The 15220-nt window shown below is 45.8% G+C and overlaps 1 protein-coding gene across 3 annotated transcripts in view; it reads right to left on the reverse strand.

The window, feature by feature from the left end:
* The window catches only part of PLXND1 (plexin D1), a 538253-nt gene that overhangs the window by 65484 nt on the left and 457549 nt on the right, over positions 1-15220 (reverse strand). For all 3 annotated transcript variants that reach the window (XM_068114237.2, XM_078776913.1, XM_068114236.2), the window contains exons 10-11: positions 10018-10128; positions 6620-6721 (exon numbers count right to left, since the gene is read on the reverse strand). In XM_068114237.2, coding sequence (XP_067970338.2) covers positions 6620-6721; positions 10018-10128 — 213 coding nt within the window. The remainder of the gene's footprint in view (positions 1-6619; positions 6722-10017; positions 10129-15220) is intronic.

A 15220-nucleotide genomic window follows, 5' to 3' on the forward strand; every position in this document is an offset into this window, starting at 1 on the left:
TATTAGAGCCAAGGGTGTACTTACTTTTTCCACATGCGAAATTTGCATTTATGTTTATTTAAATTATACAATGGACTACAAAATGTAAATGATTCATGATATTTGATATGTTATATTGTAGCGGTTCCCGCTGAATGTACACAATCGCCTTGCACCTGCCAGGACGCGGCCAGGGCGCGATCGCCATGCCGGGCTCGTCCGGACGGGCCCAGACGCGCCTCTCCTGGGCATGCCCGGACTCGCTGTTCCCGGGCACGCCCGAACCTCCCGGGCACGCCCGGTCTCGGTTTTCCCGGGCAAACGCCCGGGCATAAATGTGTATATATATTGCTGCCCGATAAACGGGCTTTGGAGAATACCTGAGCTGTTTTGTTTCAATAAAGCAACTCGGACGAATTCCGTCTTTGGTCGCGTCAATTCTTTCGACTCGCGTTGGAGCGCAGCTCCTTCACTGGTGACCTACCGACATGGACATGGCAGTGACTTGCCTACCTTCTGGGAGGCTCACGCGGCTGTTTGGTTCACCCAGGCGGACTCCCAGTTCGCCCTGCGAGGCATCACCGCGGACGACACCCGCTTCCACCACGTCGTGGCAGCGCTCGGTTCCGCCACCGCGGCCCGCGCCCTGAGCCTCCTCGAGCACCCGCCAGCTGCCGACAAGTATGACGCACTGAAGACGCTCCTCCTCGACGCTTTCGCCCTCTCACCGGTGGCACGCGCACGGCGCCTGCTCGACCTGCCCGAGCTCGGCGACACGCGCCCGTCCGAGCGCATGGACTATATGCTCTCGTTGCTCGGTGAGCACTCTCCGGATTTTCTGTTCCGCGAGCTGTTCCTTCGCCAGCTGCCTCACCCGGTACGCCTCGCCCTGGCTGGCACGTCGATCACCGATCCCCGCGCCCTCGCCAGGGAAGCCGATAAGATCTCCTCGGCGGGCCAACACATCGGCGCGGCTACCTGGAGCCCGCCGCCGTCCGAGGCGACGCCCACGACGCCCGAGCGCCCTGCGCGGTTGGAGGCCGAACTGCCGGTGCAACTGGCGGCCGCAACGCCGTGCCGACCGCTTCTGACACGACGGCCGGGGCCTCCACCTGACCGGGCGTGGTGTTATTACCACGCCAGGTTCGGACACAAGGCTCGGACATGCCGACCCCCATGCACTTTCGGCAAGTCGGGAAACGGCCGGGCCGGCGTTCATTCCCAGCCATGAGCGCCGGCCACTCGGGCAACTTACTTTTTATTCGGGACAAAGCGTCCGGGCGGCGTTTCCTTTGTGACACCGGCGCCCAACTGAGCATCATACCCACATCCGACCAGGACAGGCGGGACGCCGTTTGAGGCCCCTCTTTGTTCGCTGCTAATGGCTCGGCCATACGCACTTTCGGCCCGCGCGACGTCACCCTCTGCTTCGGCAGCCAGCGCTTTCAGTGGACCTTTGTGACCGCCTGCGTCCCCATGGCTTTGCTGGGCGCCGACTTCCTCTGCGCGCACGGGCTGCTGGTCGACGTCAAACGTCGTCGCCTTGTCAACGCCGAGACCTTCAGCTCCCTGGCGTGCACGATGAGCAGCTCCGCGCTGACCGAACTGGCGTGCGCCCTCCCGACGGCGAACGAGTTCGCTCGCCTGCTCGCGGAATTCCCGGCCCTCACGCGGCCGACGTTTTCGGCCGTCGCAATGCGGCATGGGATCGAGCACCACATACCCACTACGTGCCCGCCGGTCTACGCCAGGGCCCGCCGCCTCGACCCGGCCAAGCTCGCCATGGCAAAGGCCGAGTTCGACGCATTGGAGCACCTCGGCATCGTGCGGCGCTCCAATAGCGCGTGGGCCTCACCACTGCACATCGTGCCAAAGCCGGGGGGCGGATGGCGCCCGTGTGGCGACTACCACCGCCTCAACGACGCTACCACCCCCGACAGGTACCCAATCCCGCACATCCAGGACTTTTCCGCCCGTTTGGTGGGACGGGTCATATTTTCCAAAATTGACCTGATACGGGGATACCACCAGGTACCTGTCCGGGCGGCCGACGTCCCGAAGACGGCCGTCATCACGCCGTTTGGCCTGTTCGAATTTTTGAGGATGCCGTTTGGCCTCAAGAACGCGGCCCAGGCGTTCCAGCGCTTAATGGACGGCGTGCTGCGCGACCTGCCATTTCTTTTCGTCTATCTGGACGACATCCTCGTCGCCAGCACGTCCCGCGCCGAGCACCTCCTCCACCTCCGAACACTGTTCGGTCGCCTCAGCGAGCACGGCTTAATTGTCAACCCGGCCAAATGCCACTTCGGCATGATGACCGTTGACTTTTTGGGCCACCGCATCACCAAGACCGGGGCCGTGCCGCTGCCGACCAAGGTCGAGGCCATCACCACGTTCCCGCGTCCCCGTTCCATCAAGGCCCTACAAGAGTTTTTTTTTTTGTTTTTTTTTTGTATACAAGATCGAGGCTCGTGAAAGAGCGAACATTAATCACACAGAAAGACAAACCGACAAATAAAACATATAACAGGGAGCGGTAGACAAGATGGGGAGAGAGGGGGAAGGACACAAACACAACATTTGAGAGCAGGGACCGAGAGACATGGAGACATCGAGAGATCTGAGAGAGGGCGAGGGCTTTGGGGGGGGGGGGCGTGGGAAGGGGGCGGTGGGAGAGGTATAAAACATATGGACACTGCCAGGACTTCCAGGAAAGAAGTTGGAATTTCAAACAAGGTGGATCTGGGGTGAATTAGCGGGGGTAGAAAAGATCAAGGTTTTGGATGGGGGAAGATAAGAGATGGTGGTGAACAGCTGTTTTAAAGACCTGGAGGGAGGAGTGGGATTGAAGGGAGTGAGGGAGTTTGTTCCAGAGGCGGGAGAAAAGAGGAATGAAAGAGTGAAGGTGAGCAGAGAGCCGAGATTTCGGCAGTTTAACCATCAGAGGGTTGCTGGCAGATCTTGTGCGACCTGTATGAATATTTAGGGGATAGAGCACAGAGAGAGCTGGGGGAGCAAGGCTGGAGAGGAGTCGGTAGAAGACAGAAAGACCACCTACCTGCCTGCGGTGAGTGAGTGAAAGGCCCTCAGAGATAGCTTCATCGCGGGAGATTCCAATAATTCTGAAAGCTTTGGTTTCAACAGCGTGAAGCCGAGCTAGGTGTGAGGCAGGAGCACCGGCCCATAGGGGAGAACAGTATTCCATTGTGCTGCGGATGAAAGCCTTGTATGTGGTGAGGAGCTCAGGTGTGCCGAGGAAGGACTTCGCACGACGGAGGATGCCCAGTCGGCGACTGGCTTTGGAGGCCAGCTTGGAAATGTGGTTTTCCCAAGAAAGATCATGGCAGATAGTGAGACCCAAAATCTTGAGCGACAGAACTTCTTGGAGAGGATTATTCAGAAAGTGGATGGGAGGGTTTTCCAGTCGGTCTTTTCGGAGAGACATCGTAAGAGTGTGAGATTTATCAGGATTGAAAGACATGTTCCATTTGTTTGCCCAGTCTGTGATTTTGTCCAGGTCTGCAGAGAGTGAGGAGGCTGCAGACTGCCGATCTGAGGGATGAGGAATGGAGCGACAGAGAGTAGAGTCGTCAACAAAGAGATAGAGAGGATTTTCAAGAGAGTCAGAGAGATCATTGATGAAGACCAGAAAAAGCACAGGGCCCAGAACACTACCTTGGGGAACTCCAGCCTGAACAGGCAGAGGAGATGAGAGAAACCCATTCAGGGCCACATGTTGACTACGACCAGAGAGGAAGTCCGCCAGCCATGCGTGGAGATTTCCATGGATACCAAAGGAGGAGAGTTTGGTGAGCAGAGCAGGGTGCCAGACCGTATCGAAGGCACGTGAAATGTCAAGGGAGACAGCTCTAATTTCCTGTTTGGCGTTGAGGACCTCCATCCATTGTTGAGAAAGCAGAAGCAGCATGTCCAGATCACGTCTGGTTTGTCAGAAGCAACCTGTATGGAGAGATCTGTCAAGTTTGAGCGAAGGCCCCGGATGTTTGAGGTCCATACCGTTAATGAAGAGGAAGGGGGAGCATCGGATACAGAACAGGGGGGGGGGGGGAGGGGTAGGGTAACATTTGGAAGAGGAGGAAGAGGTAGGGAGAGCTGTTGAAGGTGTGTCAGAGATTTCAGAATAGCTCGGAGAAAGGGAAGGATGGGGCGGACAAAAGGTTTGATGGTGATTGGGTGAGGCACAGTGAGGTGTTATTTGAGGAGGGGGAAGAGCGAGGCAGAAGGTTGGGGGAGATGGAGGTGAGAGTTGGAAGGGGAAGAAGCGGGGAGGATGCTTTGAGGAGGAGGGTTGAGAGGGGGGAATGGAGAAGAAATGAGGATGGGGAGATTTGAAGGGGAGGGGCGAGGGGGGAGTTTATGAGGGGAGGGGTTCGGGGGAGTTTAGGAGGGAAGGGACAAGGGGAGGGATTTGAAAGGGATGGGAGATGGGGGAGATTTGGAGGGGAGGGGTGAGGGGGGAGTCTAGGAGGGGAGGTGTGAGTGGGAGTTTAGGAGGTGAGGGGTGTGGGGGGAGTTTAGGAGGGAAGGGGCAAGGAGGGAGATTTGAAAGGGATGGGTGATGGGGAGGATTTGAATGGGAGGGGCAAGGGGGAAGATTTGAAAGGGATGGGTGATGGGGAAGATTTGTAGGGGAGGGGCAAGGGGGAAGATTTGAAAGAGATGGGTGATTGGGAAGATTTGGAGGGGAGGGGCAAGGGGGGAGATTTGGAGGGGAGGGGTGATGGGGAAGTTTTGGAGGGGAGGGGTGATGGGGAAGATTTGGAGGGGAGGGGTGAGATTGGATTTTAGAAAGTGTACGATTCATGGAAACGAACATTTATTGCAAAATGAGTTTCTTGTGACCTTCGAGTTAAAATACGTTTACGGATGCTGGAGGGGGGTGTAGTGCAGGTGAGTTTAGGGAATGTAGAAAAGAGGAACTGTAAAAAAAAAAAAAAAAACACCTTTAGAGGCCATTTTTCCCCGCAAGCGGGGGTTGGCCTTTTTCGGGAACTGTGGTTGTTGTTGTTTTGCGGTCCCCTTTTTGAAGCAATGTTTTACGGCCGGTTGCCCTTCCTGACGCCAACCCTTTTTGCCGCCTTTAACGACAAACAGGAATTACCAGTGAACTGGTACTCAATTTGCCAACCTCGGAAGGATGACAGGCTGAGTCAACCCCCCTGGCGTTAATTCAGCGATTGACCGGGATTCGAACCCAGGATCCTAGGATCCTAAGCCGGCACCCTAGCCGCTAGCCCAACACCAGGGATCAAGAAAAGAGGAACTGTAAGAGATGGAGTTTTTTTTTTTGGAATGAATAGATTTGGTGAGCAAGTCGAAAGCAACCTTTTAAAGAAGAAGAAGAAAAGGTGTTATAATATACGACAGAATACAGTACTTCAGGGAAAGTTTAAACATTTTTAAATTTAACAGTGAAAACTATCTGGGGGAATGGGGGTGAAACACGTGGTCGAAGAACGAACGAACGAATAAGAACAACGAATAAACGAATAAGAACAACGAATAAACGAATAAGGACAACGAATAAGAACAGAGAAGGAAATGTTTTTTTGGTATTTTTTTTTGAGTTGAGATTTTAAACAAGGAAGTATGGGGTGAAAAGACTGGGAAAAACAGAGAACGAAAGTAATTGGAGCACAATTGATGGACCGCTGAGAGAAAAACAAAGCCTCAAGGTAGGACATGGTACAAGGCCTCAAAGACGCGACACGAATTAACCGACGATTTTCTGTACAGGTATGAAAGATTACACACCGAGAATCTTCCTAGGGACACACTATAGGTACACACACCGAAAGATAAATACAGTTTCGACAAAACACAATTGTGAACAATTACTTGACTTCGAAAGCGTGAGAGTGTGGACAGCTGCGAAAAGACGTGACCTCGCTGACAAAGATCTTGCGAGATGATTATTTATTGTGATTAAAAAAATACACACGAGGATTATTTGTGCGGAGCAGCCACAGGTCGGGTAGGTTCGGGAGGGAACGGAGGCCAACCCCCTCACCCGAACCCTGGGCCGTAACAATATATATATATATATATATATATATATATATATATATATATATATATATATGTATATATATATATATATATGTATATATATATATATATATATATATATATATATATATATATATATATATATATATATATAGATATACATATATATATATATATATATATATATATATATATATATATATATATATGTATAGTATATATATATATATATATATATATAGATATACATATATATATATATATATATATATATATATATATATATATATATATATATATATGTATAGTATATATATATATATATATATATATATATATATATATATAATATATATATATATATATGCCTACTGTGTGTGTTTCAGGCAATGTTTAATGAATACAATCTACTCTCTACAATACAATCTACTCGTACTTCTAGCTCTTACCCAAGATCTTTGGCCAAAATACCCATCGTGATGATAAAAAAAAATCAGCTTTGCATGGGTTTCAGTGATAAATGGGAGGTCTGAGTGATGGTGTGTGTGTGTGTGTGTGTGTGTGTGTGTGTGTGTGTGTGTGTGTGTGTGTGTGAGTTGGTAACACTCACATTGCTGGCTGAACATCTCACTGCAGTTTCATTAAGCTTCAGAGCTTCTCCAGTGTAGGCCTCACCAATCTTGCAACTGAATGGAAAAGTCCTTGAAGGAACCTGGAATTCCGCATTAACTACAGTTACCATCATATCAGATGCACGTTCCATCCCCTAGTAGTTTGTAACATTGCAATAGTGTACACAGTTCAATGTACGAGTATGACAATGTAACTTCATTGTTATGTCTTAAAAATCCATGTGACACAAATGTTTTTTTTCCAAAGAAAGCGAAGATGTTGAAGCTACAAACTTTACAAAAACAATTTTATGTTCCACAATTTTCCATCCTTGCCATGGACAAATAGTCATTCCTCATCAAAATTTTTTCTTTCTGGATGTGCTATGACGCCATACTGGGTAAGTGCTCAGATCCTGCTGTGCTGAGATGTACAATGCAAGTTGTGTGGATGAAAGAGGCAAATGCTGCTGAGAGCATGGAACCACGGAATGAGAATATCAGCATTCCTTGTGTCGATGTATGAGTGTCCTTTAATGATTTTCAAGTTGATAGCAGAGAATGACACAGCAGCGCGACACAAGAAAATGTCAATCAGCCAGCCATACAATTAGGGGATTCCAACAACCAAAACATCAGGTCAACATTTTCTGGTGATTACCACATTTCTGTGATGTTATGGAAAAACTGTCATTAATCCCAAATTTTTTTCAAGTGAATAAGGACATCACCAGGATATTTTATCATCTATTAAGGTATCGAGACTTTCCTGAATATGATCAACTCCCTCTACCCCCCAACATTATACTCTGTCATACTCGAATATGATCAACACTGTTATCCACCTTACCTCCAAACTTTGTGTCATCTGCAAATTTGGAAAGCTGGCCTTACTAACCCACTATTAAAATCATTGATGTAGATCATATGGATGAAACGGTTGTTCTTTTATGAAGCACCCGCTCCCACCCAGGGGAGTTATGTTATTATCCTTATTCAAATGTGTTATCCAAAATACCTGGTGCTGCGTAATTCAAAACAGCTCACTGCACTGGAAAAAGGTAGAAAACGGGGGACAGGAACACTGTACTGCAAAGGGTGCGGACTTGTAATACCCTCTCCCACCTGGAGTGGTGCTACACGATACACATTTGCATAGAGAATTTGCGTCCTCCCTCGTCCCAAGACCACCGGCAAAGATAAAAACACCCCTATACACTAACTAGGGTTATGCTGATCCTATATATCAAGTCTGGATGTAATCGGCCCAGAACTGTAGGACAAACAAACACAAACACACACCCACACAGCCACAAACGAACACAGATAATCCACTTGGTTAAATAATCCAGTTTCCAATCCACTTGGTTAATCTATCACAACCTTCCATGTGATACCTTATCAAATCGCTTTTTGAAAGTCTTGATAAACTGCATCCACAGGAACTTCCCTCATCCACCCAGTCAGAAACTCATACAGAGAACTCTAATAAATTTGTTAAACATGATCTACCTTTGATAAATCGGTGCTGAATACCTGTACTTAGGTTGAATTTATTTAAATAGTTCCCATCTGGTCCCTAATTAACTTAACAATCATCTTCCCCACAACTGGAGTTATACCAAGACATCTAATAGTTACCTAATTCCTCTCTCTCTGGATGCTTTGGTAAACAAGATGGTATTCATAGAATACTTACCCTGCGGAGTCAACGTGATGCGAGCCAACTCTTCTGTTTTTTAACGTTTATTTATTTATTTATTTTTTATCCAATATGGCTGCCAGACCATGTGAGCGATGACATCATAAATTTCTATTCTCTAATATAATTGTTACATAGATCATGCTCAATACATTTCAAACTGTTCAGACTAAGCGTTGTCCCTGTCGAATTATGATGTCATAATTATGGCACCAATGACGTCATCATTAACAACACCTATTCCCCATATGGAGTTATTTACAATGAGCCACGTTTCAATTTTTCCCATAGAGCAGTTTTGGAGATATGGAGGTGCAACGTTTTTCGGTTTTTCCAAGATGGCGCCTACAACACATGATGTCATGATTATCATTAAGATATTCTAAAGGAGGAGGCGCTCCTGTGGTGAAAATTTCGTGTCCATCAGACCAACAGTTGCTGAAAATTTTTAAATAATGATAGGATGGATAAGTGTTGTACTTGTCGAATTATGACGTCATAATTAAGGTGCCGTTGACATCATCATTAACATATCTTATTCCCCAAGCGGAGTACTTGACAATGAGCCATGTTTCAATTTTTTTCCATGGAGCGGTTTCGGAGATATAGAGGTGCAACATTTTTTCGATTTTTCCAAGATGGCGCCTGTACCACGTGATCTATGATGTCATAATTATTATTTTTAAAATTCCACAGGAGGAGCCGCACATATTCTGAAAATTTCATGCCAATCGGACTGACAGTTGCAGAGGAATTTTTTTTTTCATACTGATCTGATCAAGCATTGTACTTGTTGAATTATGATGTCATAATTAAGGCACCAATGACATCACCATCAACATATTTTATTCCCCATGGTGAGTACTTCACAATGAGTCATGTTTCCATTTTTTCCATTGAGCGGTTTGGGAGATATAGAGGTGTAACGTTTTTCCAAGATGGCGTCAGTACCACGTGACCTATGACGCCATAATTATGGATAAAAACATTATGCAGGCGGATGCGCTTCTTTGGTAACATTTCGTCTTAATCGGACCAACGGTTGCTGAGAAAATGAATTTTAAAAATGCAGACACGTACGCACACGGCACATGGACGCACTTGATTGCTTAACCCCGCTTTTCGCTTCACGAGCGCAGGGTAATAATGATGTTACATTTGCTACTTTCCAATGCGTTGGTACCTATCGACTCCAACGAGCTGTTAAAGATATCCGCTAACAAGAAACCAGTGGGCGAGACAAAAACACCAAATAGTCTAATATGGAGTCTACTTGTGATGGTTTTTGTGCTTCATGTTCCCTCAGTTATATTTAGTGTTGCACATGATGTGCACAAGTCTCTTAAATCTTGTCACATGACCATTAACACTGCATTTGAACAAACCTTAGATTCAGATTGGATTGCAAAGACCATTCATGGATCACGGTGAGGCTACCTACACACCTGTGTTAAAAACACCTCACTGAGGGTGGATTTGAACCTCAGAGATAAGAACATTTTCAATCCCACAAATGACGTTGCATTATGAAGCATTTGGAAGCAAAGAAGTTTCAATAAGAGACGTTTATATCTGTTCCAAAACGGTTTGTTCCAACCAAACCGGGATACATAAAACACCGATAAAATGGCCGAGCTGAACCTTGCCTTCAGTAGCAATGTCTAACTAACTTGTGGAAGAAGGTGCAATGGTTACCTTGGTTTGGAAAAGGTTTTCAACATGGAGGTCGATGACGAGGTCTTGTCCACTCGGGGTTGTATTTCCGGATGCCAGACCCACAACACGAGGGCAGTGGGCATGTTCATTCTGCATCAGTGAAATGGAAAAATAAGAGCAAATGACACATGAAGACCTTTCCTTACATGTGTAATAGGCCCAACATAAAGAAATAGTAGGTAGGCCCAACATAAGGAAATAGTAGGTAGGCCAAACATAAAGAAATCTGCACATATATTACATAAAGGTGAACACGATATCTGGAGGTTATAAACCTGGAGGATATTCAGTACCCACCTCTAATCTTCCTTAACCTCCTTTTCCCCCCAGATTGTGGTGAATATGTGAATGACTTCTGTTTCTTTAACTTTACTGAAAACAAGTGCCATTCTTGAGCATGTTTTTGTAATTATAAAGACAAACAAGAAGATAAAAACAAGTTGGTGACAAACAAACAGATTTCTAATACCAGTGCCAATGTGGGAAGTAAAACCAGCTGTTATACTTCCCTTTCTGTTTGGGTTTTTCATTGTGCAATAACTCCACTAGTCTCCATTGGTTATGCAATAACTCCATTCGTCTCCATTAGTTACACAATAACTCCATTAGTCTCCATTAGTTATGCAATAACTCCATTAGTCTCCATTAGTTATGCAATAACTCCATTCGTCTCCACTAACTCAAATAGTCTCCATTAGTTGTGCAATAACTCCATTAGTCTCCATTTGTTATGCAATAACTCCGCTTGTCTTCATTAGTTATGCAATAACCCCCTTCATCTCCACTAGTTATGCAATAACTCAATTAGTCTCCATTAATTATGCAATAACTCCATGAGTCGCCATTAGGTATGCAATAACTCCATTAGTCTCCATTAGCTTCGCAATAACTCCATTAGTCTCCATTAGTTTTGCAATAACTCCATTCGTCTCCACTGGTTATGCAAGAACTTCATTATTCTCCATTAGTTGTGCAATAACTCCATTAGTCTCCATTCGTTATGCAATAACTCCATTCGTCTCCATTAGTTATGCAATAACTTCTTTCATCTCCACTAGTTATGCAATAACTCCATTAGTCTCCATTAATTATGCAATAACTCCATTAGTCGCCATTAGGTATGCAATAACTCCATTAGTCTCCATTAGCTTCGCAATAACTCCATTAGTCTCCATTAGTTTTGCAATAACTCCATTCGTCTCCACTGGTTATGCAAGAACTTCATTATTCTCCATTAGTTGTGCAATAACTCCATTAGTCTCCATTAGTTATGCAATAACTCCATTCATCTCCATTAGTTATGCAATAACTCCATTGGTCGCCATTAGGTATGCAATAACTCCATCAGTCGCCATTGGTTATACCATAACTCTACCAGTCTCCATTAGTTATGCAATAACTCCATTCGTCTCCACTGGTTATGCAATAACTTCATTATTCTCCATTAGCTGTGCAATAACTCCATTAGTCTCCATTAGTTATGCAATAACTCCATTGGTCTCCATTAGTTATGTAATAACTCCAGTGGTTCCATTAGGTATGCAATAACTCCATCAGTCTCCATTGGTTATACCATAACTCTACCAGTCTCCATTAGTTATGCAATAACTCCATTCGTCCCCATTAGTTATGCAATAAATCCATTAGTTTCCACTAGTTATGCAATAACTCCATTAGTCTCCATTAGTTATGCAGTAACTCAATTAGTCACCATTAGTTATGCAATAACTCTTACCCTCTGGAATTTATGAAAGATTGTTGTTCTATGACTACTCATGCCTAACCACATTAAACATGTGTGCTTTTTTGCTCCAATTACAACAGGTGCTACAGCAGGTGTGATTAAGAAATAATCTCTAAAATAAAAAGCTTGGATGACACAATGGCTAATGAGGCCGCGGGGGCCAAATATTTCAGGTAGTGCACCTGAAAGAGCCAAAAGAGTTCATGAACTATCTGCGAATGTCTCTCGGAAAAGTTCGATTACTTTTTAGAAAAAAGGAAACCCGAGCTGTATTGGCAGGTGTGATATACTTTTGATTTGAAAGATTGAATTCTACCTGTAGCATGGATACAATTCCAACTCTACAGTCTTGGCATGTCCTGCGAGTTCCTATTCTCACGCCACTTGAAACTGATGGACCTCAACACGAATTATTAAAATCGATCAATTTATCGATTTGATTTATTAATACGACCCTGAGGTCGAAATTACAACTATCATTCAAAAAGCGGATTTTTTTAAACGTCCGCGCCATCTTTTCTAAATGTATATTTAAACTGACATTGTCGGTTTGTTATGAATCATAGGATGAAGAACTAGTCTTGCTCGTAAAATCTATAGTACTAGGGCATGCCCGTACTATATCTATATCTAAAATTATATCCCCCCCCCCTCTATTTACATGAAATGGTTTGGTCCAAAGCGAACGGCTTCCGGAGTTTGGTAAAGAAATCGCCATAGCGTGCACAAACGCGCAGGAAAGCGAAAGAATCGCAAATTAGTTTTAATTAGTTTTAAAACATAGTTTAACGCCAACATAGTTTGCCAACGTGAAATAAATGAATACGCTCTCAAATGTGCCGTCCGAGGCAGAGTCTGTTCGCCACGTTCGGCACACGTGATAACTCGCTGCTCTCTGATTGGTTGAATCGTTTTTTGGACATAGCTCGGTAACTACTTGTCCGATTAATATGAAACCTTGAAAAGGCACATCCTCGGGTCCCCAGCAATATACCTGGCAAGTTTAAAGTATATCGGACCCGTGGTTGTCGAGAAACAGCGGTCACAGACAAACAAACAAACACACAGACATACACACATACACACACACACACACACACACAGAGATTACTGGAATTATAGATAGATGGATCTGCATAGCAATAGTATCGATCAGTATATTAATCAGAGGAAGAGAAGGAAGGCCAAGACTGCCATAGTTATTGATAGTCATGAATGATAGTGAGGAAGCGACCTCGGGGTTAGAAAGGAGCGTGTACTACATGGTACAACGAGGAGCTGATACTGTAGGTCTCCTGCCTTTTGGGTGGTTGTCACACACACACACACACACACACACACACACACACACACACACACACACACACACACACACACACACACACACACACACACATCGTACAAAAGCCAAATTACAGAGATGTTTGCCCCGGCAACATAATTCAAGCCATCACAGCCATGATCTAATCAGGTTTTTTTTTTTTTTTTGTATACAAGATCGAGGCTCGTGAAAGAGCGAACATTAATCACACAGAAAAACAAACAGACACATAAAACAAATAACATCGGGAGCGGTAGACAAGATGGGGAGAGAGGGGGAAGGACACAAACACAACATTTGAGAGCAGGGACCGAGAGACATGGAGACATCGAGAGAACTGTGGGAGGGAGAGGGCTTTGGGGTGAGGCATGGGAAGGGGGGGGGGGGGGGGTGGGAGAGGTATAAAACATATGGACACTGCCAAGACTTCCAGGAAACAAGTTGGAATTTCAAACAAGGTGGATCTGGGGTGAATTAGTGGGGGTAGAAAAGATCAAGGTTTTGGATGGGGGAAGATAAGAGATGGTGGTGAACAGCTGTTTTGAAGACCTGGAGGGAGGAGTGTGATTGAAGTGAGTGTGGGAGTTTGTTCCAGAGGCGGGAGAAAAGAGGAATGAAAGAGTGAAGGTGAGCAGAGAGCCGAGATTTCGGCAGTTTAACCATCAGAGGGTGGCTGGCAGATCTTGTGCGACCTGTAGGAATATTTGGGGGACAGAGCACAGAGAGAGCTGGGGGAGCAAGGCCGGAGAGGAGTCGGTAGAAGACAGAAAGACCACCTACCTGCCTGCGGTGAGTGAGTGAAAGGCCCTCAGAGATAGCTTCATCGCGGGAGATTCCAATGATTCTGAAAGCTTTGGATTCAACAGCGTGAAGCCGAGCCAGGTGTGAGGCAGGAGCACCAGCCTATAGGGGAGAACAGTATTCCATTGAGCTGCGGATGAAAGCCTTGTATGTGGTGAGGAGCTCAGGTGTGCCTAGAAAGGACTTCGCACGACGGAGGATGCCCAGTCGGCGACTGGCTTTGGAGGCCAGCTTGGAAATGTGGTTTTCCCAAGAAAGATCATGGCAGATGGTGAGACCCAAAAGCTTGAGCGACAGAACTTCTTGGAGAGGATTGTTGAGAAAGTAGATGGGAGGGTTGTCCAGTCGATCTTTTCGGAGAGACATAGTAAGAGTGTGAGATTTGTCAGGATTGAAAGACATGTTCCACATGTTTGACCAGTCTGTGATTTTGTCCAGGTCTTCAGAGAGTGAGGAGGCTGCAGACTGCCGATCTGAGGGAAGAGGAATGGAGCGGCAGAGAGTGGAGTCATCAGCAAAGAGATACAGAGGATTTTCCAGAGAGTCGGAGAGATCATTGATAAAGACCAGAAAAAGCACAGGGCCCAGCACACTGCCTTGGGGAACTCCAGCCTGAATGGGAAGGGGAGATGAGAGAAATCCATTCAGGGCCACACGTTGACTACGACCAGAGAGGAAGTCCGCAAGCCATGCATGGAGATTTCCATGGATACCATAGGAGGAGAGTTTGGTGAGCAGAGCTGGGTGCCAGACCGTATCGAAGGCACGTGATATGTCAAGGGAGACAGCTCTGATTTCCTGTTTGGCATTGAGGACCTCCATCCATTGTTGAGACAGCAGAAGCAGCATGTCCAGAGTAGAGTGACCTGGTCTGAAACCAAAGATTGAGATAATTTCATGAGGAATAGATGTCTGTGATATGAAAAGTAAATGTTCAACTGTTTTTTAAATATTGCGCACACAAAAGTACATGGACGGATGATTGGTCGGTCGGTCGGAGCTCATTTTAATGTCCCGTCTACAACTGCAATGGCACTCGGTAGAGAAAGACACCTCCACCTGCTTGAACAGTTTATGTTTTGTATCCACTGATAGGCCAGATCCGGATCCGGACTTGAACCAAAACCGAATCAACTTGTTCTTGTCACTTACACAACTCATCTACCAGGTTTTGTCTGAATCTTTCCATATTTTTTGAGATATCCTCCTCACAACAAGACAGACAACTAGGCTGTGCCGGTGATGCAGTGCCCCTTGTACGTTAGAGCAAGAATTTGTAATTTGTTCAGGATGCCGGAGATAGCGCGCCTACTCTT

Source organism: Myxine glutinosa, chromosome 4 (assembly GCF_964187855.1).
Source record: "Myxine glutinosa chromosome 4, kmMyxGlut1.1, whole genome shotgun sequence".
NCBI lineage: Eukaryota > Metazoa > Chordata > Myxini > Myxiniformes > Myxinidae > Myxine > Myxine glutinosa.